Here is a 23,073-nt window from a genome sequence, read left to right as displayed (position 1 = left end):
CCAGGATCGAGTACCGCGTAGGGCTCCCAGCATGGAGCCTGCTTCTCCCTCTGTCTGTGTCTCTGCCTCTCTCTCTCTCTGTGTCTATCATAAACGAATAAATAAGGGCAGCCCCGGTGGCGCCGCGGTTCAGCGCCGCCTGCAGCCCAGGGCTTGATCCTGGAGACCCTGGATGGAGTCCCATGTCGGGCTCCCTACATGGAGCCTGCTTCTCCCTCTGCCTGTGTCTCTGCCTCTCTCTCTCTGTGTCTCTATGAATGAGTAAATAAAATCTTAAAAACGAATAAATAAAATCTTTAAATAATAATAAAAATAAAATAGACACACAAAAACTAGCGTGATTAAAAAAAATTATATTCAGATCAGTCTCAATCACAAAATTCTCAAGGCAATTCCTGAAATCACCAGCTGTTGGATGGATGAGTTTTGTGAAAACACATTCTGAACGCTGCTTTTATTTATTTTATTTTTTTTAAGCTTTTATTTATTTATTCACGAGAGACACACAGAGAGAGGCAGAGACACAGGCAGAGGGAGAAGCAGGCTCCCTGCGGGGAGCCCGACGCGGGACTCGATCCAGGGTCTCCAGGATCGTGCTCTGAGCCAAAGGCATCCCCTGAACGTTGCTTTTAAAGCTGAATTCTTAAAAAAAAAAAAAAAAATTCACAAACCAATTCAATTTCCCAGGGACTGGACTTGGAACGCTTCTGAGCCGGGAGGCGTGCGCATCCCCTCATCGGGAGGGAAACCCCGCGCCCGCGCCCGCATCGCCGGGCCAGGACCGCCGGGGCCTTACCTGCCGCAGACGCGCCGGCTCAACAGTCTTAAGTCTCAGCAAAACCTAAAGGAAAAGCAGCAGAGAAGTGGGTGTTCCGCGTCCGTCAGAGCGTGCGGGTGTCTTTACCTGGATGCCTGCCGACGGGCGGCCTCCCGCAGACCTGGCTGGCTCGCCCCGGCTGCCCGGGAACCGCGTGCGCAGGTGCTGCAGCCCCGGGCCCCTCCCCGCCCCCCCCCCCCGGCCCGCCGGCGACCCCTCCCGCCCCCCCCCCCGGCTCCGAGCCCCGGGGTCCCAGCGGTTCCACTTCTCACCCAGCGGGCGGACGCACAGGCGAGTCCCGAGCGCCCGCGGGTCCCAGCACCCGGGGGGGCGCGGCCCCGGGGACGCAGCGGAGGCCGCCGCGGGGGAGCGCCGCGAGGTGCGCGCCCAGGTCCGCGCTCCGCCCCGCCCAGCGCGGCGCTCGGCCTCCGATTGCTCGGGCCTGGCCGCCAGCCCCGGGGTCGACGGCCGAGCGCGTCGCTCTGCGTCCCCGGCCGCGCCGGCCTCGCGCACCCTCTCGCGGCGCTCGCGCGGGGCTCGGAGCGGCTCCCGCGGTCGGCCCGGCTCCGCCGCGGCCCGGTCCGATGGCGCCGCAGCGGAGGGGCGCGCCCAAGGCGCCCGAGGGCAGCGGGGCGGCCGAGCGCCGGCGCCCGAGCAGGTACCGGGCAGCGCGGGGACCCGCGAGCTGCGGCGGCGGCGGGCGGGGCGTGGCCTCACGGGCGTGACTGTGTGGTGGGCGTGACCTCGGTGGGCGTGGCCTGTGGTGGGCGTGGCCTTAGGGGGCGTGGCCTGCAGTGGGAGCGGGACCCCGTCCCGCGTGCAGAGGGCCCCACGAGTCCCGAGGCCCCGTGGTCTCGCGCGTGTGCCGCCTTGGCGCTGTGCACAGGCGGGCGGGCGGCTGAACGAGTGATCGTCTCCTCGCGGAGCCTCCCAGGGACTTCTCCTGCAGCTTTCGGAGCTGGGGAGTGCTGTGGTCGCCCCCGCCCCGCCCGGGGCAAACCCCGAGCGCCAGTGCTTGCCCTGCGGCCTGGACCTTGCTCCGCGGCTCGAGGCTCCAGGGAGGCTCCTCCGTGCAGCGCGAGCCAGCTCACCCCACGCGCGGGTGCTCACCTAGAGCAGACCCCAGAGGGTGTTGCGTCCAAATCCAAGATGCAGTTGCCCCGGCCCCCGCCTCTGTCCCTTTCAGATTCCGTAGCCACGCAGCAGCTCTGCCTTGCAGGTTGGGGTTCCAGTCATTAGGCTGCTGAGTCGCCCTCCCTATCTGCAGTTTGGGGGAAGATAATGATGGCCCGCTGGTGTCCACCCTGGTCTAAGTAGAGAAGGCTGGGTGGTCTCGGGGTGGGGAGTCTTTCTGAGCTGGGCAGACCCCCCACCTCGGTGCTGTGATCCCCGTTTGAAATGGTCTCCTATTCACTCACCATGGGCTGACCGTCCTGTGCCCTCCTTGGGATTTATTTATCGGAATGTGTTGTGTTTATTAGCGCTGAAAAAGGTGGAGGGACACAGACAAGTATAAGTCAGGGTTCCTGCATTTCAGGAATTAAGTACATACTTGAAGAGACAGGGCACACTTCCTCAAAAGGGTGCCTTGATCTTTTGCCTTATTTTGTGCAAGTTCTTGAAGCCCTACAGCCACCGAGTCACCTAGACAACAGAGCACACAGCTTCTCGGTTACACACGTGCACACATACGTGCATGTACACAGATACACAGACCATGGGCACGCATGTAGATACAGATGTGCACACACACACATGCTTACAACTTCAGGTTGTGCAAAAAGTGTCTTAATTGCAGATCAAATGAAAAATTTTGGTGCTTGTATTCTCTTCTTAGCTGGCTCGTGGCTTACTTAAGTGGGCTTGACTCACACTTAAGCTGCTGTGTCGTGCGCGTGGGCATGTGCAGCGGTTGGTGCAGTCCGTTTCAGCGGCAGGCAATGTGATTGGCAACAGAGATGCAGGTTCTCCGTGGGCATGGCTGGGCTAGGAGGGACACTGGCTGGCAGTTCATTGTGCTGCCAGCATGGTTCGGATGGGGCTGGGGGCCACATTCCCCACCACATCCTCTCAGGCTGGTGAGCACCTCTGGATTGGTCGAGAGTAGCTCCGACCTCCTTTAGTGCAGAGCAGTTTAAGGCTTGCTGTAACTAAGTGGGTGGAGACCCTGGTCATCCACCTTTCCAGCACACGTGGGTGCCTTTGGGTGACTGTGGTTGTGTTTTGTCCTTAGCACAAAGAGTGTCCGGGCACCCAGGGAGGTGCAGAGGAAGTGGCTAAGAACCTCCGTCCTGGGGGCCTGCGCCGTGCTTGCCGGGCTGCTGCTCTGGAGCATTATGGGGGGTGATGATGGTGTCACCGAGGTCCTGGCTCACCGTGGCGAGATCCTGCCCGGACGGTTCATCGAGGTGCCCTGCTCAGAGGACTATGACAGTCACCGAAGGTTTGAAGGTAGGCGACGCTGCTGTGGGCTGGGAAGGAGCAGCATGTTGCAAGGAACGCACTGTGTTTGTGATGCATCAGTCTTTTGCTGCAGTGAAGTGGTGGGAATCAGATTGAAAGTGGTGTGGGGACCGGGGGGTACAGCCAAACGTTCGCTCTCTCAGGTGGGTTAACCCACCCCCAACTGGGAGGGGCAGGGGTGCTGGTCCCCGAGGGTAGCCTTTCACGGAGGTGCCTGCACTCTGACGGAGGGACCTAACAGAATTGGAAAGGTAGGGACAAGAGTGTTGAGATCAGAAGAGGCATTGCGTGGAGAGTGTCACAGTGTTGTCGCTGCAGAAAATGTCACTGCCAGAAGCCCTTCCCCAGGTCAGAGTGACCCATCGTGGTGGGGGGTGGGGGCCAGGAGGGCGGGAGGGGCCGTGGCGCCCAGAGGCAGAGCCACCCTGCACCTGCTGGCTTTCTTCCCCCACCCCCCACGTTCCTCCTACTGCTCACTTTCTCAGTTTTTAAAAACCTAGCCTGCTGGGTCTTAAGACAGCCTGGGTCTTAAAGACAGAATCCCATTAATTGTTTTACCCAGAGCGATGCTCTGGACCTGAACTGGGAGAAGGCTGCCGGGTGCTTCCACCGCCACGGTGAGGCCTGCTGTGGGGGCCCCGGTCCCTCTGCCTTCACCGAAGGTGTTTTCCGCAGCGACAGCTGAAGTTCTTCGTCTCACCCATAATAATCTAGCAACATTAAACCTTCACACGAAGTGGGGGGGGGGGCAATGGGGAGTTATTATTTACTAGTGCAGGGTTCTAGTTTGGGAAGCAGAAAAAATTCTGGAGATGAACGGGGATGATGTTGGCACAACGTGGATGGGAAATGGTAAATTTCATATTATGTACATTTGCCACAATCAGAAGAAGAATTGAGGTATATTTAAAGCTTCTGGACTTCCCCTGAGCTCTTCAGGCTGGAGGGGCTTCCAGGTTGGAGGGGGCTCCTGATGAGGTGAGGAGGCCCAGCCCCCGGTGGGGGGTGTCTGGACGGGGCACTGCTCCGTTGGGGGGGGGGTGCTCACGCACATGCACTGATGAGTCAACCAAAATTCACTTTTTCATCCAAATTACTCTCTTGACCCTTACGCTCATTGGGACACACTGTATCGCTGTTGGGCTTCAGCGTTTCAGAACTCAGGGGGTTTTGGTTCTCTCTTTTTATTTTATTTTATTTTTTAAATTTAAAAAAATTATTTATTTATGATATACGGAGAGAGAGAGAGAGGCAGAGACACAGGCAGAGGGAGAAGCAGGCTCCATGTAGGGAGCCATGTGGGACTCCATCCCGGTTCCCCAGGGTCATGCCCTGGACAGAAGGGGGCGCTAAACCGCTGAGCCACCCGGGCTGCCCTAAAGGTGGATTTCTGACCTAATCGCAGTGTAGCTAGCTAATGTCATCTGTGCGGTACACATCCTTTGATATTGGCTCAGACTTTCTTTTTTTTAAGACTTACTAATTTATCTGAGAGAGAGCCAGCCCTCGCACGCGGAGGGAGAGGCAGAGGGAGAGAGAGACTCTTGAGCAGACTCCGAGCTGAGCGCAGAGCCGGTTGTGGCCCGATGTCACCGCCCTGAGATCGTGACCTGATCTGAAATCAAGAGTCAGGCACTTAACCAACTGCACCGCCCAGGTGCCCCTCAGACTTTTTTTTTAAGAATTTATTTATTTATTTGAGGAGAGAAAGAGCAGGAGCAGGGGGTGGGGGCATGGGCAGAGGGAGAAGCAGGGTCCCCGCTGAGCAGGGAGCCCGACGCGGGGCTCGAGCCAGGACCCGGGATCATGAGCTGAGCCCAAGGCAGGCGCTTCACCCACGGAGCCCCCACGGGCTCCCAGACTTTCTTTCTGACCTGATACTTTGTTAACGTTGCACGTTACTTGGCAAACGGTCGCGTGCGGAGTTCTCGTGATCCTCCTCGCCCCCTCCTCGCCCCCTCGTCACGTGTGCAAGCCCTCCCCATCCTCGTGGATTCCGTGTCCTTTGTCCATCAGCTCCCGGGAGAGGCGTGCGGGCGTCGCCAGGCGGCGGTGGCTCTGGCAGCTTCTCCTGTGTGGCCTTTCGTGTGGGCCGTTCCGTACCTGACACGATGCCACCTGTGTTTGCTGTCCTTCCGTCTTCCCGGGAACTGTTCCGTCACCCCTAAATGTGACCCTCGTCTTTCCCTGTGATGATTCTTTTGTCCTGAAGCACAGCGGTCACGCAGGTACCGCTCTCCAGGCTTTCTTTGGGTTATCGTCGTGTCGGCTTTTGTTTTTCCCTACCGTGTCCTTATGTTCATGGAGTGACCCTTATAAAAAGCATACATGTGGCTTTTAAAAAATGTGTAGCTTTTGTTTCTGATGGAAACCCCTGTGTGAGTAGGATCGCATTTGGCCTCTGGTACTGAGGCACCCCTCCCCCGACGGCCCCCAAGTAGAAGTTTCTTTTTCCCACGTGCAAGGCGTGCAGAGAAAGGCCCCGCAGCACTTGACACTCGGTGTGTGGCTCGCTCACTCTACCTCCAGGCACCAGGCTCCCGTCCCAGGCAGGAAGGGAGAAGAGGGTGAAAAGCCACAGGTCACCAGCCCAGCCTGTCCCGAGACTGTCCCACGGCTCCGTGTCGTGGCCGCGATGGCAAGGGAGCCTGTCCCGCTCTGATGCTCTGCTCGTCGACCTGACTCTGGCCTCGTCCCCATCTGAGCTTCTCTGCCCTCCTGCCCCTAAGCAGCTGCACGTCCGGGTTCAGAGGGGCAGAGGGAGTGCGGGAGGGACACGCGGTGAGCACCTTTGCTGCAGCATTTGCCGGGTCCCTGGGACTAGAGTTATGAGCACAGTTTGTGTTGTCCCAGGAGGGCCTTGTCCCAGGGGCTGAGGAAGGCTGGGCCTCTGGTCATGGCTTATCATGGGGTAAGCAGACTCCGAGCTGAGCGCCTGGGGCGGCTCTGGGCTCTCTTCCCAAGGGTAAGCACAGTGCCAGGTCCCCCTGAGCATCCCGCCCGGTGTGGGGCCACCAGGAATGTGGCGTGTCCAGCAGGGGGTGTCGGTATGTCCTGCACTTGCACCAAAAAAATCATTGTTGCTTCTCTGAAGTTTGCACCTATGTGGGTGTCCTGTATTTTATTTGCCAAATCTGGCCCCCTAATCCTGTGGAAGGCACAGCCCCACCCCACAAAATTTCCCGGGGGTGGGGGCCCACCGACAGGGGAATCCTCAACAAATGCAAGTGGCAGTGTGGTTGGGGTTCAGCTTGGGTCAGCGTCTCATTCTGGCTCGTCTCTCTCCAGGCTGCTCCCCTAGGAAGTGTGGCCGGGGGATCACCGACACGGTCATCACCAGGGACGAAGCCCAGCGGATTCGCAGGTACCTTCTGTCCCGCAGCCTTTTATTCTGTCTGTCCTGAACAGGCGAGAAAGTGGGGCTGGGGACAGGAATCAGACAGTTATTTCTGAAAGGTGATTTAAAGACATTCATTTAGGGGCTTCTGGGTGGCTTAGCAGTTGAGCATCTGCCTTCGGCTCAGGGCATGACCCTGGAGTCCTGGGATCGAGTCCCACATCGGGCTCCCTGCAGGGAGCCTGCTTCTCCCTCTGCTTGTGTCTCTGTCTCTCTGTGTGTCTCTCATGAATAAATAAATAAAATCTTAACAAAAAATTCATTTAGAATTCCGTAAGAATTTCCCTGTGTGCTTCAGGGGCAAAAGTAGGCTTTTCCACTAGCGGTGACTCACGACAGGGTGAGAAGTCTTACTCAGATGCGGTCCACACTGGACTTTGTTGGGGTTTTAAAAACAAGATCTTAAAGCTTTGATTCTGCAACAAATTATTCAGACACAAGAGCTGTTTGGACACATGTCGAGTGCGAAGCGGAGCAGCCGCTGGCCCTCACGCTGCCTGTGTGCCCTCTGAGAGTCCCAGCAGGGACACGCTCCCCCTGTTTCTAGATAACAGTGTGGGGCTCGCCGGGCAGCAGTCAATGGAATCGGGGTTGATCGTCCCCAGGTCAGTTCCTCGGTTGCCATTTGTCTATTAAATGTGCTAGAAGCTCCTGCGTCTTCAGAGGTGGGCCATCCTGTCACGCCCGGCACAGGCCTCCACGGTGCCTCCGCATCCCGAACTGGTGATCGCAGAGGCATCCCCCCAGCCCGTGATGACCAGGACAGGGACCTGGGGCAATAGCTCAGCCAATGTGAGTGGGCACCAGCTCTCGGTGCTCAAGATGGAATTTAAGCCCAATTGTTTCTTTCTTCTTCTTCTTTTTTTTTAAGATTTTATTTATTTATTCATGAGAGACACACAGAGAGAGAGAGGCAGAGAGACACAGGCAGAGGGAGAAGCAGGCTCCATGCAGGGAGCCCGATGCGGGACTTGATCCCAGGACCCAGGATCACGCCCTGGGCCAAAGGCAGGCGCCAAACCACGAAGCCACCCGGGGATCCCCAAGCCCAATTGTTTCTAAACTGTGTCATATTTAACAAGACAGTGAGCAAATATTGCCATTTACTCATTTAGCTTTGAAAATTAGTCCTTTGGTCTAAATATGTGTTTACATCATAAATATTAAACAGTCTGTTAAGATTGCTTAAATCATGCTGGTTGTTATTTGCCTGGACGTATCACAGACAGTTCTACTAAGTCCTGACTTATAATGACCTCCCCACAGCATAGCCGAGAAGGGGCTCTCCCTGGGAGGATCCGACGGAGGGGTGAGTTCCTGCTTCAGTTTTCTTTCTACCCCTTTAGCATGCTCTCCGTCCAAGGGCGAGGAGGCACCAGGTACATGGGGCCTTTGGGTGTCCCCTGGCCTCCCCCGACGTTGCTAGTGTGGACAGGCCATATTCAGTGGGCACGAGAGCGTCTCCCCTCCTCACAGTGAGGCACAGCAGCCTGCTCCAGATCTCACCGTATTTCAGACAACCTGCTGGGGGCAGGCGGATCTGGTCGTGGACAGGGAGCCGACAGTAGGTGAGTTAGGAGCTCAGTGAGGAAGGTGGCGAGCCCGGAAGTGGGAGGGGCTCCTGAGACACAGTGACAAACATGCTCCCCGGCCTCCAGACTGGAGACCTCACAGGTGCCGTGTGCGGGGGCCCCAGGGTGGGGAGGCTTCCCTGGGGGATCACATGAACCATGCCTCCACCCAGGGCCTGGAGACAGGACCTTATTTGGAAAAGGGGTCTTTGCAGATGCCATAAGTTCAGGGCCTGAAGATGAGATCATTTCTGGATTGGGGTGAGCCCTAAGTCCAATGGCAAGTGTCCTCCTGCGAGAGACAAAGAAAGAGATTTGAGGTAGAAGAGGAGAAGCCACAGGAAGCCAGAGGCAGAGGGGGAGAGATGCAGCCATAAGCCAGGGACTCCAGAGCCACCAGAAGCTGGAAGACGTGGGAGGAATTCTCCTCTAGACCTTCAGAGGGAGCGTGGCCCTGACCACAGCCTGGGATCTCTGGCTTCAGTCGCTATGAGAAGATAAATTCTGGTTAAAGTCCCCAGTTTGTGGCAGTCAGTCACAGCAGCTGCTGGGAACCGAGGGCAGGGCAGCCTCCTGGGAGTCGCTCTGCCTCCTGGGCAGCCTCTGGGAGTCCTATTCCTACGAGCCCCGCACAGGAGCTTGCCTTCCCGTGTGGTGTCCTGAACGTGGGTCTCCTCACCCAGCGTGTGAAGCTGTGGAGGGTGCAGTCTTCTCTGCATTGTTTGGTGATTGCTGAATTATCCCCATTATGCAGACCCGAATCAGTCCACATGTTTGAAAGCCCTGGGAGGATTAGTTTATGGACTTTGCTAGAATTTCTAAGTATTTCTGTGATTACCTGCACGACTTTATTTTATTCTGCAAAATTTTTCCCTGGAGTTCTGAAAATGAAGTTCTTCTTATTTCAGTTTGGTGTGATTCAGGGGGAACATTTATTAAGAACCCACTTGTGCATGGACTCATCTCTTACTCTTTGTTGGGCATTCCCCTAGGAAGTTGTCTTGTAGCAAATTAACTGGATTTGATGCCTTTTCGTTCAGTTAACATTCATTAACCTCAAATTATGTTCAAACCCCTGGGCTGGTCACTGTGCCAAGGTAGAGAAATATAGTAGCTTCCCAGATAGCATAAAAATGACCCATGCTGGTGACCACTTCTCCCAGACAAGGGAAGGACATGGGGTAGGCAGGGGTGCAGAACACTTTGATAGTCCTTTAGAAAAGCATGACCCGGCATCCCAGTCCTAGGGGTTTACTCAAGAGAATAAATGCATCTGTCCACACAAACTTGTCTGCCAGTGTCAGGGCAGCTTTATTTGTGATAGCCCCCAGCTGGAAACAACCCACGTGGTTGTGGCTCCCCAAACCACGGAGTGCTCCTCACTAACAAGATGGGGTGGATGTCTGTAGACACAACGGCATGAGCAAACCACGGAGTGGTGATGCTGAGTAGAAGAAGCCAAACCCAGAGAGAATGCATCTTGCATGATTACATTCACGTCTAATTTTTAGAAAATGTGCATCGGTCTGTGCTGGCAGGAAGCACATCACTGGTTGCCTGGGCAGGGAGGGGTGGGTGGAGAGAGGCAAGAGGCAGGATGGCAAAGGGGTGCAAGGACATTTGGGGATGTAGTTGCTATCTTGATGGTTCACGGGTGTGTGACATCAAAGATTATCAAATTGTGCAGCTCATGTGTGCGTTACGCCTCAACAGGGCCGCAGGAGGGAGGGTGGGCAGGGTGTGATTCGGCTGCAGGAGTTCACAGGTCTGTGGGCTGTTTTCAGACAATCAGGCTGGGGAGGAGAGAACCAGATCTGTCCTGTATCTACCCTGGGTCCACCTGCCTTGAAACCCAGCATCGCTTCCCGGACCCAGGGTGAGCGTAGGACGGATCTCCAGGCCCCTGCTACCCTGTGCTCTGTGCACATCTTTTCCAGGCGTCCATCCTGGACTTGCACTCAGGAGCCCTATCTGTGGGGAAGCACTTTGTGAACCTGTACAGGTGAGAGCCCAGAGGGGGCTGCAGCCCTCACTGTGCCGGGTGACCTCGTGCCCTTGTGCATTTCTTAGGGGGGACCTGGGAGGTGTGGCCCGTCCCCGGGGCAGGATCCTTGTTCACCAGCCACAGGGAATGGTCTCCTGCTGTATCAGGGGCTTCTCAGGGCTTTCTCAGGAAAGCGGGACCAGCCTGAGGACGAGGGGGTTGGGGTGAGGGGCAGGCCTGGCTCCCGGGATGGACCCGGATCCTCCCGAGGCCAGAGACGCAGGTTCTCCCCACCTGGATGCGCCTCGCTCTCAGGGCTCTCCCTTTCATCACGTGGTGGTCACTGCAGAAACAGAGGCGCCCAGCAGGAAACACCGAATCTAAAGGAAATAAGGAAACACTCACGTGTTACGATAAAGCGCTGACAACAGACGTCCAATGAAACGTTACATTTGTTAACAGCCTATTTTTTCACAGATACTTTGGAGATAAGATACAAACCGTCTTCTCAGAAGAGGACTTCCGGTTGTATCGGTGAGGAGGGAAGCAGTGATGAGGTCAGACGTGGAGGCAGGTGTCGGGTGAGGGGGAGGGAGGGTCAGCCAGGGGTGGAACCCAAGAGCGCCCCCCCCCCGCCCCGCCTCGCCCCAGGCCACACCCCCCGCCCACTCCAGCCCCGCCCACCAGCCCTGTCACTCCCCAGGCCACACCCACCCGCTCTCCAGCCCCGCCCACCAGCCCTGTCACTCCCCAGGCCACCCCCGCCCACCCTCTCCAGCCCCGCCCACCCTCTCCAGCCCCGCCCACCAGCCGTGCCCCGCCCCTGACCACACCCGCCCTCTCCAGCCCGGGTCACCCTCCTCGCCACGCCCTCCAGCCACGCCCCCGAGCCCACCGGCTGGCCACGCCCACCCAACCCTGGCCCTCAAAGACCACCTCTGCTTCACCCACCTCCCACCACACCCACCAGGCGTGTCCACCCCAGCTGATGGCTTGCCCTGCCCTGGCCCATGCAGGGTGCTGCGCATCCGCCAAGGCTGTGACACAGCCCTGGTTTGTCCTGGGCAAACAGGACATGAGACAGAGGGTCTCGTGACAGCTGAAACGCGCACCCTATCAGAGTCGGGGCAGGTGGACACGGGGCTGGTACCTCTCTGTCCGCGGATGCAGGGAGCCCATAAGCAGAAATACTGAGGGGAGGGGGTTGCCTGTCTCGGCTCCATGGATGGTTTTTTTTCCTTCCTTGGTGCTCTGTGCAGTCAGGGCGGATTCACGGAAGGTACTAGAACAGCTGTGGGTACACTACCTGCCTTGGTAGCTGCAGGTCCAGCCAGGCCATCGAGCCCACACGGCCCAGGGAAGAAGCAGGCCAGCGGAGGCCATGTGCACCCCCCGTCTGCCCCTCACACAGCTCACCTGTAGGAGGCCGAGCCAGCCTCAGGTGCTGCAAGAGCTGCTGGAGGAGCAGCCCAGGGTGCTGCAGGGGCCGTGCCCACTCATGGGCCTGCCACACGTGCCGGTGCCGGGTGTCAGGCACAGCCCTCCTGCCCTGGCAGCTCCTCCACTGGCAAAAAACCTGGATTGGCTTTTTAAATTAAAACGTTTAATTCTTAGATAACCCGGATTCCTATACTGTTCTAACAACACAGGGAGATCGCCTGTGCCCTTCACCCCGTGTCCCCGACCGTCACAGCTCGGTGTGAGCAGAGCGGGGCATCGCTCCCAGGAGTAGGCTCCAGGGCTGCCCGCCCTCCTGCTCAGAATGCCTGGTTCTACCTCATTTGTGTGAGTGTGTGTGATTCTGTTACCTGTGTCGGTCACATCGGGGCTGCCAGTCATGGTACCGAGCACCTCGTCAGCAGGCGTCCTCCGCGTTGCCCTTCTGTCCCCTCAGCGCCAGAACCCACCCCCGACCAGCAGCCACGGAGGCCCGTTGCTACTCTAGCCCCGTGGCCTGGAAACAGCCGCGGCTTCCCCTTGGTGACGTCTCTAGGAAGACAGCTCCTGGTCCAGAGCGACACACAAATAGTAGCGACAGTGAGCGGGGCCCTTGACGCCGGCCACGCACTAGTGACCTCGGTCGGCCCTGAAGCCTGGGCCTGGAGTGAGGCGGGGTCTTGCAGCGCAACGGCCGGGCGCCTGCTGGGGCAGGAGCCTGCTCTGCAGTCCCCTGTGGCTGGTTTACCTTCCTTACCGCCTTTACTGTTAAGGAAAAAGGGTGGGTCGGTGTTTTAACGTTCATGACGTCAAGGTTTTATGAAACATAGAAACGATCACCGCGAATGAAGGGAAGACGCTGGGTTTGTGTCTCATTCGAGTGCAAACCCGCAGAGGGGAAGGGATGTCAGTCAAACTGTCGTCTGGTCACACACGGAACCCGGGAAGAGTCACACGTGGGGAACGGAGTTTCTGTTTCTGGAGTGAAAACCCAGTTGGCTGTTGCACGGAGAAGCACGAGTACTGTCCCCAGCACGCGGGCGCCGCGAAGAGGCTCGCCACAGAGGCATCGGCTGCCGGCAGCGTCAGCACGTCTGTCGCGTTCCGTCAGGGCTTAGGGTTTAATAGCAGCTAGACTCTAACTACTAACTAACTGGTAGTTATCAGTGAAAAATGGAAGGGAACACTTAGTTTCACAGAATAAAACAGTTACTAAAATAGTAATAACTGGAGCGCCCGGTGGCTCAGTCGGTAAAGCATCTGACTCTTGGTTTCGGCTCAGGTCATGATCTCAGGGTCATGGGATCGAGCCCTGCTTCGGTCTCTGTACTCAGTGGGGAGTCTGCTCGGGCTTCTCTCTCCCTCTGCCCCTCCTCCTGCTTGTACCGGCTCTCTCTTAAAGATTAAAATCTTTAAAGAATAATAATCATAATCAATGGTTAAAACACCTCAAAGTACATCCTCACACAACGTCAAGGAAACAGCAGTGTCTGGAAGGAGGCCATGGGACTCTTCTCTAACCTTCTCTGTTCTGTGGTTAAAGTAGCTGAGCATCTCGAGACACAAGACTATTGCCAGTACGAGATCCCACCGTGGTCTCGTTTATGGTGTGGGTTGTCACAGAACATATCCGCTGGAACAAGAGCGAGGTGTGGGGACTCCCAAGGCCTTGACCTGGCCACCGTCAGAGGAGCTGCCCACATCCCATGAACGGATTCTGATGATTCACACGATGTACCAAATGCTCCACTCATGTGTCCTGTGAGCTGCAGGGAAAACTGTCTGAGGTTGGCTTATGGCTGATGTTCAAGACAGATGTTCAGGGTGACACATTCACCGGGCCACACCTGGGGTATCGCCGAGGCAGTCAGCACATGTGGGGAGCAGTGCTCCTGCCACACACGGCACGGGCTGTCCCTGGACCCCGAGTCACTGAGCCCGCCGCTCCTGGCGGTGCTGAAGGTAAAACCATCAGCTTGCTTCCCATCTTTCCTGGGCCGCCCTCTGTAGGTGGGCGTGGGGGGGCATGGGGATGTGCAGCAGGATGTGCAGAGCTGTCTTGGTGAAGCATGGGCCCCGCAGCAGCGGAGACAGACGGGAGGCCTGCATGCCCCGGGCAGAGCATGGGCTCCAGGAGAAGCAGCGGCACCTGTCAGGACACTCACGGCCTGCGCCATCCATAAGCTGTGTGGTCGGAGGACAAAGTGGGAGAAGGTCACGAGCCTCTGTGTTCTTTGAGGTTGTTGAACTGGGACATTTGGCTAAACGGTGTTTGCAAAGCATTGCGCCCTGAAGGTGAACAGAGATGATGAAGGAAACGGAGCCCATGAAACAAGTGACCTTAGTGACATTCTCCTAAGTGGTTTTTCTGACCGGCTGATGAGAGCTCCTGAGCGCCCTGTGTCCCCACCTCGCTGGAGGGCTAGAGCATCCCCCCGAACACCAGGGTGGTGGAGTAGTAGTAGGTGGAGTAGCACCCTGAAATGGGTGCAGGGGGTCCTGGGAAGGGCCCGGTGCTTCCCGGGGGGGGGGGCCCTGCCTAATGTTGGAATGATTTATGTCCCGTGGTGCTGGAGCCGCCTCGTTTGTGGTCCTAGACATGGTTCACTGTATGTTCCATATGTGTGCACATAGTTCATGGGTAGGCCCACGTGTGAGCGTACGCGTGGGCGTGTGTGGTGTCTCACAAGCACATTTTGTGCATGTGAGGAGTATGCACGTCCGTGGGGCGTACGTAGGCAGGTCCACGTGTGTGCATGCGTATAGGGCTGTAGGTAGGCAGGTGATGTGTCCACCTGACGGTGGGTCAGGCTGTCTCTCATTGCTGCCCTGTGCCCTGGTCTCTCGGAGGTCAGCGGTGGTCCAGGGCAGGGTGGTGCCCCCACCACGGATGCCGACAGGACTGTGCCCCAAAGCCCCTCGCCACACAGCTGCGTGTATACGGCCCGTAGCAGGCGGCAGCCCCAGCCCCTGACCACGCTCGGTGTGGCTCTCAGGCCCTCCACCAGGAGTCGTGTGTCCTGTGCAGAGGGCCGCTCGCCCCCACTGCTGCTTCCGCTTTCGTGTGTCCCCCCAGACAGCGTGGCCATTCCTGCAAGGAGCGGGTCCTCGGTGCCTGGCCTAGCACAGGGCTCCCTTGGCACGGGGGGCTGCCGTGAGAGTGTCCGTCTTGCCGCCCCCCGCAGTCCATGTCTGGTCGAGTGGCACCGCATGGCTCTGTGGGACCCATGGAAAATTCTCTGTGGCCGTGCAGCTCCTGAGTGACGCGTGTGTCCTCCCCACAGGGACGTGCGGCAGAAGGTCCAGCTCACGATCGCCCAGGCTTTCGGCATCAGTGTGTCTTCACTGTACCTGACCAAGCCCACGTTCTTCTCGCGCATCAACAGCACTGAAGCCCGGACGGCTCACGACGAGTATTGGCACGCACACGTGGACAAGGTGAGCGGCCCCGGGGCTGGTTGGCGCCGCCCAAGCTGGCTCAGCCTGGGTTTCTGAGTGTCCACCCGTGGCGTTCCATTGTTGGGGTTTTAGACATCTTCCTTGCTGATGTGAGGAGTGTGCCCTTGTGTTTTAGGGGAAAACCCTAAAGCCCGGGGACCCCGGGGGTGTAGTCAAGGCGGTAAACCCTGCCCCCACGTATGGTAAAATGCACGGTAAGAACACATGGGCACATGGCACCTCCCCTGGGGCCTTGAGCTGTCGCCCCCACGGCTGCAGGGGGCCTCCCTCGGCCTGCCTTCCTCCCACTTCCCACCTCTTCACGGGAAGGTCTCGACCACGCAGGATCTTCTGGATCTCCCATGCTGGATCTCCTGTTGTTCTGTAGACATGGCCCCAGCTAATTAATGATCTTGACCCACTGAATTGGAGCCCGTCCCCCCTGGTTCTCAGTGTGCTGCCAGGGGATACCTGAGGGTGGCAAGAGGGCAGCCCAGGTGACCTACGACCCTCCCTAGGGCCCTCCCTCACATCCCTTGATGCCAGAACGAAAGAAGCAAATGAAAAATACCCAGAAAGCTTGGGATGAGTGATGAGGGCAGGTGGGGACACATGCTTGCAAATGGCGCTTCGGCTCAGAATCCCGCCGGATACGCGGCCGTGGTTTAACCCGAGGACCCCGGTGTGGAATCAGTTCCAGCCAGCTTCAGTGCAAGTGGCATCTGCGGCCAGGGGCTCCCAGCGGGCCCCCGCTGCCCTGGGGGCTCGGCCAGGTGGAGGCCGGACGGTGGCAGCCCCGTCCCCTTGCCCCTCACGGCTTCAGCAGCTCTCCGTCTGTTGGTCACCACTCCCCGACCGGATCGTCACCTTGCTAGCAGGTGGGTGACACCTTGGCCGTGAGATGAGCACAGACATGGCCCAGGAGGAGCGGCGTTACGGTGCCGAGGGCGGAGACGATGTGCGTGGACAGGCGGGCACGCCCCGCACGCGGAGAAGGGAGCCCGGGAGGAGGCCCTGCACGAAGGACGAATCGGTTCAGGAGAAAACACTCCGCACGGCACGTCTGCGTTCTCGAACTCTGAGGATAATACTCCTCAGGCGGGAAGAGACGTCAGGAGCGTCGGCAGCCCCAGGCTCTCCAGCGAGACGCCTGGAGCCGAGAGGCCACAGGGTCTGCACGAGCCAGGGTGGCCTGGGGGCCTGCGGGGCAGCCACGGGCCGCTCACGTGTGGACGTGGCAAAGGCAGTCCTCAGACATAGGAGAACTCTAGAAGCTGGCGTCTGCCCTCACCCGCGCGGCTCCCGTCTCAGGAACGGAGGCACCGCAGCAGAACTCGCGGGTCCCACGGCCTCCCTCCCGGGTCCCTGGTTTCCTGGCGAGTCCTGGGGGCGGGTGGGACGGGTCAGGCTCCGGGACTCGCCTCCCACTGCATGCGGCGCGTGTGTGGTTTTGATGGCCGTGAGGCTCGCTGCCGAAGCTTCGCGGGAAGCGCTGCCCCGGGAGACTCGCAGGCTTACGTCCCTCTGCGGCTTGTTCAGTGACGGGATTCCGGACAAGGGGAGCCTGGGCTGGCGTCTGGGGGAAGCACACCTGAGCCCAGGTGCGTACGGGTCCAGCCTCATGGTGCGCGGTCCCCAGTTTATGAGAAGGTGACACTGTTCTCGGTCACCATGGCAGCCTTGCTGGTCGCCCCACCGCCCGTCAGGAGGTGACTGTTGTCATGGTGATGGGGTGTCGGTGGTTGCAGGGGGGAAGGCTTTGGAGCCTTGATCAAGTATGTCACATGAGCCTGGCCCGGGGCTTCCAGGCCACTCCCAGGATGCCTGCAGGTGTAGACATGTAAGACTGGCTGGCAGCCCGGCAGCTTAGAGGCAGGAGTCACGCGCTCCAGGGCCGGCGGGGTGATGGTTTGGACTGTAGTCCAAGGACTCTTCCCTTTCTCTCTTACCCCAAACTTGCTAATGAACGATTCATCAGCCTGGAAAATGTCATTAAGGAATTAACATCTGTCGTTTGTTGTGCATCATTATCTTTGCACAAAAAAAATATGCAGACTCAATAATCCCCTTTATTAGCCAGATCCTGACTCATGTGAGTGGGTTCTTGGAAACAACACCTCCCGTGCGTGTTGCAGGCAGTTAGCTCCTCCTCAGCAGCCTGAGGTTTTTAACCAAACCCTGCAAATGTCACACCGAAAACGTCTTCACGTGGCGCCCCTTGTCTGCCCTGGCTACGAACAGGGCCTTGTATCCCTGACTTCGGGGCATCTGAGGAAACAAATGACAGCCGCCTCCTGTTACATCCCTTCGTCCAGGCTGGGGGTGGGGCCGATCGTCAGAGGGTCCGTGCTCGGACGAGCCGCCGACCCAGACCTCGTCCGCATCGCCTGCTTTGCGCTGCCCGAGCCGGCTTCCCGAAGAGCGTCTACACACACCGAAGGGCAGAAGCTTCAGGTCTCTGCCAGTGTGAGGTCCCTGGGGTCGTCCGGGTCAGAGACAGACAGAAGGGTGGGTGCCAGGGGGTGGGGTGAGTGTGTGGTGGGGACAGCTTCAGTGTGGGAAGATGCTGGCAGACTTCTGGAGACAGACGGGGAGATGGTCCCGACACCAGGACTGGGCTTCGTGCTCCCGGGCAGGACACGAGGGTGGTCAAAATGGCAAATTCACATGTGTGTTTTACTACAGTTAAAAACAAAGGTTGGGGCAGCTCCAGTGGCTTAGTGGTTTAGCGCTGCCTTCAGCCTGGGGTGTGATCCTAGAGACCCAGGATCGAGTCCCACGTCGGGCTCCCTGCAGGGAGCCTGCTTCTCCCTCTGCCTGTGTCTCTGCCTCTCTCTCTGTGTCTCTCATGAATAAATAAATAAAATCTTTAATAAATAAATAAAATAAAATAAAAACAAAGGTTAGACTAGCCCCACATGGAAGAAAGAGCAAAAGCACTTGTTGCCATACTTGTTCTGTGTGGATGTGGGAGACTGGACCTGCTGGTTAGCGAGTGGAATCGCCGCGGCGTGGGCTTGTCTGCGTGCGTCCTGCCAGGAGACGGCCTCCCTGAGCTGTGTGTGAGTCCCAGGCAAAAATGCGTGACTGTGGGCTTGAGCGGGCCGTCTGTGACGCCGCGGGGGCAGCGAGCAGCCCCGTTGAGAGGTGGACATGTGCCGTCTGCTGACCGTCCTGGGCCCATGAGCCCCGCCGGCCTCCAGACGGTGACCTGCCCCCTCACGCTGTGCCCACAGGTGACCTACGGCTCCTTCGACTACACCTCGCTGCTCTACCTGTCTGACTACCTGGACGACTTCGGCGGGGGCAGATTTGTGTTCATGGAGGAGGGGGCCAACAGGACGGTGGAGCCCAGAGCAGGTAGGAGCCCCGGGCGGTGGCCTCGTGACGCTGTTTGCCTGGATCTGTCTGTGGGTCCGCGGCCGCCAGGCCCCCTGCCCACAGCGCAGCGGCCCCCAGAGCCTGTCCTCCCTGCCCTGCGGCGCGGCCCTGCTCTCCCCCAGAGGGACGCAGCGGCTCCAGGGACGTAATTGTCCCGACCTGAGAACGTTGAGAACGGCACCGAGCACGGGGTGGTCCTGGGGCCCCCGGGCCAGCACAGCGTGGGTGCTCAGAGCCGCCCTGTGAGCACGTGCCGAGCAGGTGGCCACGCTCCGCTGGCAGCGCTTCTTCTGAGAACATCTTGACCTCACCTTTCCTCACAGATATTTTCACAGGCTGTGAAACTAGGGGTTGATAGGGTTTTCCTTTCTCATCATAAACATCATTGCTTTATTCGGAATCACTTTTTGCTGAGAGTTGCCGTCAGCGGGTCACTGCCTGTTTTCTCTGCTGCTTCCAAGATTTTCCCAGATCTTTCATTTCACCCATTTGACTTGTCTTGGGCCTCAGTGTGGACTTCTTTGTATTTTCCCACTTGGAGTTTGCTGCACTCATTGGACTAAAAGCCAGCAGTGTTCCTCACGTCGGGTCACGACAAAAGTTTGGGTCGTTTCCTCAAGTCCTCCTTTTCTGCCCCAATGTTCTTTGTCCCGAGGCTCTGGCAGCATGAACGGTGGGACCTTCGTGTGGTCCCAAGGCCTCCGCAGACCGCAGGCACCGGGGTCCCAGGACCGAGTCCCACGTCGGGCTCCCTGCATGGAGCCTGCTTCTCCCTCTGCCTGTGTCTCTGCCTCTCTCTCTCTCTCTCTCTCTCTCTCTCTGTGTGTGTGTGTTTCTCATGAATAAATAAATAAAATCTGAAAAAAAAAGATCCTAGGCGTCAGGCCTGCGAGGCCACGGGCGGCGGGCCTGGGGCGGTCACATGGTGCCCTGGGTGGGACCTCCGTCCCCCCAAGTCCGGGCCTGCCCACCACAGAGGGGGCGTCACCGGGCCTCGCCTGCTTGCCGCGCCCCGAGGCGGTGGGCCCGCCGTGCTGTTGGCTGTGCGGTCACTTCTCTCCTCTGCCCCAGGTCGGGTGTCCTTCTTCACCTCGGGGTCGGAGAACCTGCACCGTGTGGAGAAGGTCCAGTGGGGCACCCGCTACGCCGTCACCATCGCCTTCACCTGCAACCCCGACCACGGCATCGCAGACCCGGTGTTCACGTAGCCCGGCCGCCGGCTCTGCCCGCGGAGCAGCCACAGGACGGCGCCCCTCCCGCCCTTTCGGCCCATTCCCCCAACAAGGTGCCTTATGAATCCCCCCGACTGGTTTGCTGCCGCATCGGTCATTTCTCGTCCGTAAGCGAATTAGGGGGCCGGCCCCCCGCCTCCCAAGGCCCGGGGGCTTCAGCGCACCCCGGCCGCGGCCACGTGTGCCCCTGCCCCGAGCGGAAATCCCCGTTTGTGAGGAGAGTCGGTCGCCCCGGCCGCACCGACTTTGGAATGTGGACACCGTGGGCGTGGAGGTCCCATGGAGGTCCCGTGCGTGGGCGGCTCTGGGCGGGACCGCGGGCATGGTCGCTGACAGCAGCGTGGGGTCCCGCCTGACCTGGCATCCCCGACGCCACGCGGGTCACACCCCACGCAGGCCCTGCACGAGCCCGGAGAGGGACCTCCGGGGGGGCGGGCTGTATTTATAACACGGGGGCAAACGACGAAGCGGGGGCAAACGACGAAGCGGGACAGACGCGCAGCGTAGCAGACGGAGGCCGAGCAGCGGGCACCACCAGGCTGCGGGCAGTTGCCTCCCGGCGGTCTAGCCCTGGAGGCTCGGGGAGGAGGGGGCTTCCTCCATGGCTCGGCCCGTCCCTTTTGGGCTGATTGACGCTGTAAATGCTAGTTTCCTACTTGATCTTGAGTCCAGGAGAAGCAGGTGTAGACAGCCAGCCCTGAGTCCCTGTTTCGGGGCCCCGCCTCTGCCCCCCACCCTCCTGCCCCCCTCGCTCGCTCAGAGCCCTGCTGAGGCCTCACGTCCAGGGCGGGCTGGCCTCGCCTCAGACAGGTTCAGGGGCTTGGAGCAAATAACCCCTCAGAGGGGACGCCAGACCCCACACCTGGATCGGGGCCCCTGAGACCCCAGCTGGTACCCCTCCCTCCCTGGCAGCTCAGGCGCCCCTCCCTCGCAGCCCAACACTGGTGGGCACACTGCTCACTCCCCTAAAATCACCCCCAGGGCCGCCCCCTGGCTGCCAGGCGCCGACTGCCCAGCCTGGCATGTAGGGGACGCACACTGTCTGCCTCTGCTCCCCCACGGCCCCGGGCTTGAGGAGGCCGAGGGCAGACCCAGAGGTCCCCGCTGCAGTCAGGCCCCAGGCTCGAGGTGGCCTCAGAGTTTCACGCTAACACCTGGGTTTGGGGGGAGACACGGGCTCTGGGCTTTCGGCCCGGCTGCGGGGCGTCTGGGGCCCCCCGGGGCAAAGGGCAGCTGAAGGGCAGGGGCTCCTGGCTCAGCCCCCGCCTGGAACCCTCACGTCCGGGTTTCTCCGCTGTGGAACAGAATAAGCACATAATGAAAGAGGGCCCAGTGGTGCGCTGGCCGAGGAGGCCACGGGGACCAGGGGGACACGCATGGAAGGAGGGCAGGGAGGGGCTGGACCCTAGGCCACAGACCGCCAACCCCACTCCGCATCCAGCCCTGGGTTTCCGCAGCAGGGGCGGGCAGGGGGTGGACAGGTCGGAGCTGCCAGCCTACGGACCTGACCCGGGCAGCTCGGGGGACGGCCGATCCCGGGAGAACTGGCCCCTCGCCCCGCGTGGGGTGGGCCCTCGGCCAGCCTGGAAGGAGCAAGTCTGGGGCTCTGGCTGCTGGCAGCCTCGCTCCCTGCCTGCGCGTCATCTGTCTGGAATTCCAATGGAAAAATCTACCCTGGCACTGGGGCTCTTGGATTCCTGGTTTGGTGGTTAGTGGGTGTTTGGGGGCCCAGGCTGGACTCTGGCCCCCATCCCCCTTGCACGGGGACTCGGGCACCCACCTCTGCTGGCTGAGTCCCCTCCTTTCTCATGCCTGGCTGGCGGTTGAGGAATGTAGCCCCACAGCTGGGGACGAGCCCTGGGCACTTTCTTCCAGGGATGAGGGAGCCCCAGAGTCCTGTCCCCCAAGGCTGGCCCTTCAGGAGATCGGGATCAGGAAGCCCGGCCAGCTGAGTGTGTGCAGGTGTGGAAGGAGGTGAGTTCAGGCGGCCCTCCCGGACAGGGCCACGCATCGCCCCACAGGCGCTGTGCTGCCACCCACACGAACGCCAACACTCCCCATCCCGCCGAGGTGCGCGTGGGGAGCACAGCCTCCCCGGCAGGTGAACGGTGGTGTCTACTGCTTCAGGTGCAGCTCCCTTCCCAAAGAACGGTTCCTGCGAAGACCAGGAGTGTGGGGAATGCAAGTGTGGGTTTCTCATTGATAAATCACCTCCAAAGTGCAGCTGTCCTGGCGTGCCACGGAGTCCCCGGGCCTGAGCCCCCTGCAGGCCACCCTCTGGGGGGTGGGGGCCCCTAAAACAGCCCCACCAGGGCGGTGATCCGTGATGGGGGGCCGGTCCCTCTAAGCCAGAGCCGCCTGGAGCCTGGGGCAGGAACAGGCCTGCGTCCCTGGTAAACCCATCATCCCACGGCTCCCGGCCCACGCCAGCCCGCCGCCAGCCCACCGCCAGGGAGTGAGACCTCTGCTGGGCTCTGAACCGTCCCCACCGTCCCACAGCCCCTCCACCGCCTCCCAGAGTACAGAGGACAAAGGAAATGAGGACAGGCAGCGGGTCCTCGTCAAGAACACACTTCATTCACTCATTGATTCCCCACTATCCTATTGGGCCCCACAGTCTGTCCCGGGGAGTATGTAGGGTGAGGGGGTGGGGGCTGGGCGTCCAGGGGCGTGACACCCGGTAGGCCACGTGCCTGGAGGCCTGGCACTGCCCGGTCCCAGCTGCTCCCTGTCCCGGTGGCTCCGCTGCCCAGGGTCTTCCAGAGGGGCTCATGCCCCACCTGCACAGGCCTCCCCTGCCCTGGCCCCCCCCACCCCGGCCTCCTGCCCCACCAGCCCCACAGACCGAAGTCTGAATTCATGGTACGTTCAACGGAAGGCAGCCCGTGCTTCACACAGCGATTCCAGTCACCTTCCAGGAAAAGAAATCCGTTGCCCACATGCGCCCCAAATGCCATCTGCTCCAGGGGGACACAGACACAGGACCCCTCACACCTGCTGTTCCATGGCTGCGTGTACGCAGGGAAACGGGTGCAGAGACCCCCATGCCAGTGCTCCTAGTCACTTTGTGGACGATGGGCCGACACAGGGCCCACAAGCCATCAGTGGGTAACAGGGGGCAGTGCAGCCACCAGCTCCCCAGTGACAGGAACAAAGTAGCAATGACCACAGCACGGAAACCTGGAAAGCACACAGATGACCCGCTGGTGGCCAGACCCTGCCAGTAAGTCCTGAGAGCAGCAAAACCTGTCAAGGCGAGTGGCGAGGACACGGCTTCTGGGGCCCTGCGAGGAGGGTCTGCACAGTTCTGGGGGGCAGGGCCCCATCGGGAGGGGGGACGGGGGTTCTGGGTT

At 59.6% G+C, this 23,073-nt stretch overlaps 1 protein-coding gene across 2 annotated transcripts; it reads left to right on the top strand.

Annotated features, from left to right (window-relative positions):
• The first annotated feature begins 1,093 nt into the window (after positions 1 to 1,093).
• On the top strand, positions 1,094 to 19,794 carry OGFOD3 (2-oxoglutarate and iron dependent oxygenase domain containing 3). 2 transcript variants are annotated; one of them, XM_041725714.1, is made up of 9 exons: positions 1,106 to 1,475; positions 3,051 to 3,268; positions 6,569 to 6,644; positions 7,944 to 7,986; positions 10,186 to 10,250; positions 10,710 to 10,766; positions 14,954 to 15,107; positions 18,344 to 18,467; positions 19,560 to 19,794. In XM_041725714.1, the coding sequence occupies exons 1-9, from the start codon at positions 1,402 to 1,404 to the stop codon at positions 19,694 to 19,696; spliced, it is 948 nt and encodes a 315-aa protein (XP_041581648.1). In that variant the 5' UTR covers positions 1,106 to 1,401; the 3' UTR covers positions 19,697 to 19,794. The 2 variants fall into 2 exon arrangements, with proteins under 2 accessions (XP_041581649.1, XP_041581648.1); XM_041725715.1 differs by lacking the exons at positions 14,954 to 15,107; positions 18,344 to 18,467; positions 19,560 to 19,794 and adding an exon at positions 11,551 to 11,850 and having other exon boundaries at positions 1,094 to 1,475.
• The last annotated feature ends 3,279 nt before the right edge of the window (positions 19,795 to 23,073 follow it).

The sequence above is a fragment of the Vulpes lagopus genome, chromosome 12 (genome assembly GCF_018345385.1).
Source record: "Vulpes lagopus strain Blue_001 chromosome 12, ASM1834538v1, whole genome shotgun sequence".
NCBI lineage: Eukaryota > Metazoa > Chordata > Mammalia > Carnivora > Canidae > Vulpes > Vulpes lagopus.
The sequence above is the reverse complement of the archived record's forward strand: the minus strand, read 5'-3'. Positions and strand labels throughout refer to the sequence as shown.

Bases quoted from the DNA above. Each gene is read 5' to 3' on its own strand.
- OGFOD3 (XM_041725714.1), top strand. From the start codon at position 1,402: ATGGCGCCGCAGCGGAGGGGCGCGCCCAAGGCGCCCGAGGGCAGCGGG. The intron at 3,269-6,568 runs GTAGGCGACGCT...GTCTCTCTCCAG, and splicing joins CAGTCACCGAAGGTTTGAAG to GCTGCTCCCCTAGGAAGTGT. The intron at 18,468-19,559 runs GTAGGAGCCCCG...CCTCTGCCCCAG, and splicing joins GACGGTGGAGCCCAGAGCAG to GTCGGGTGTCCTTCTTCACC.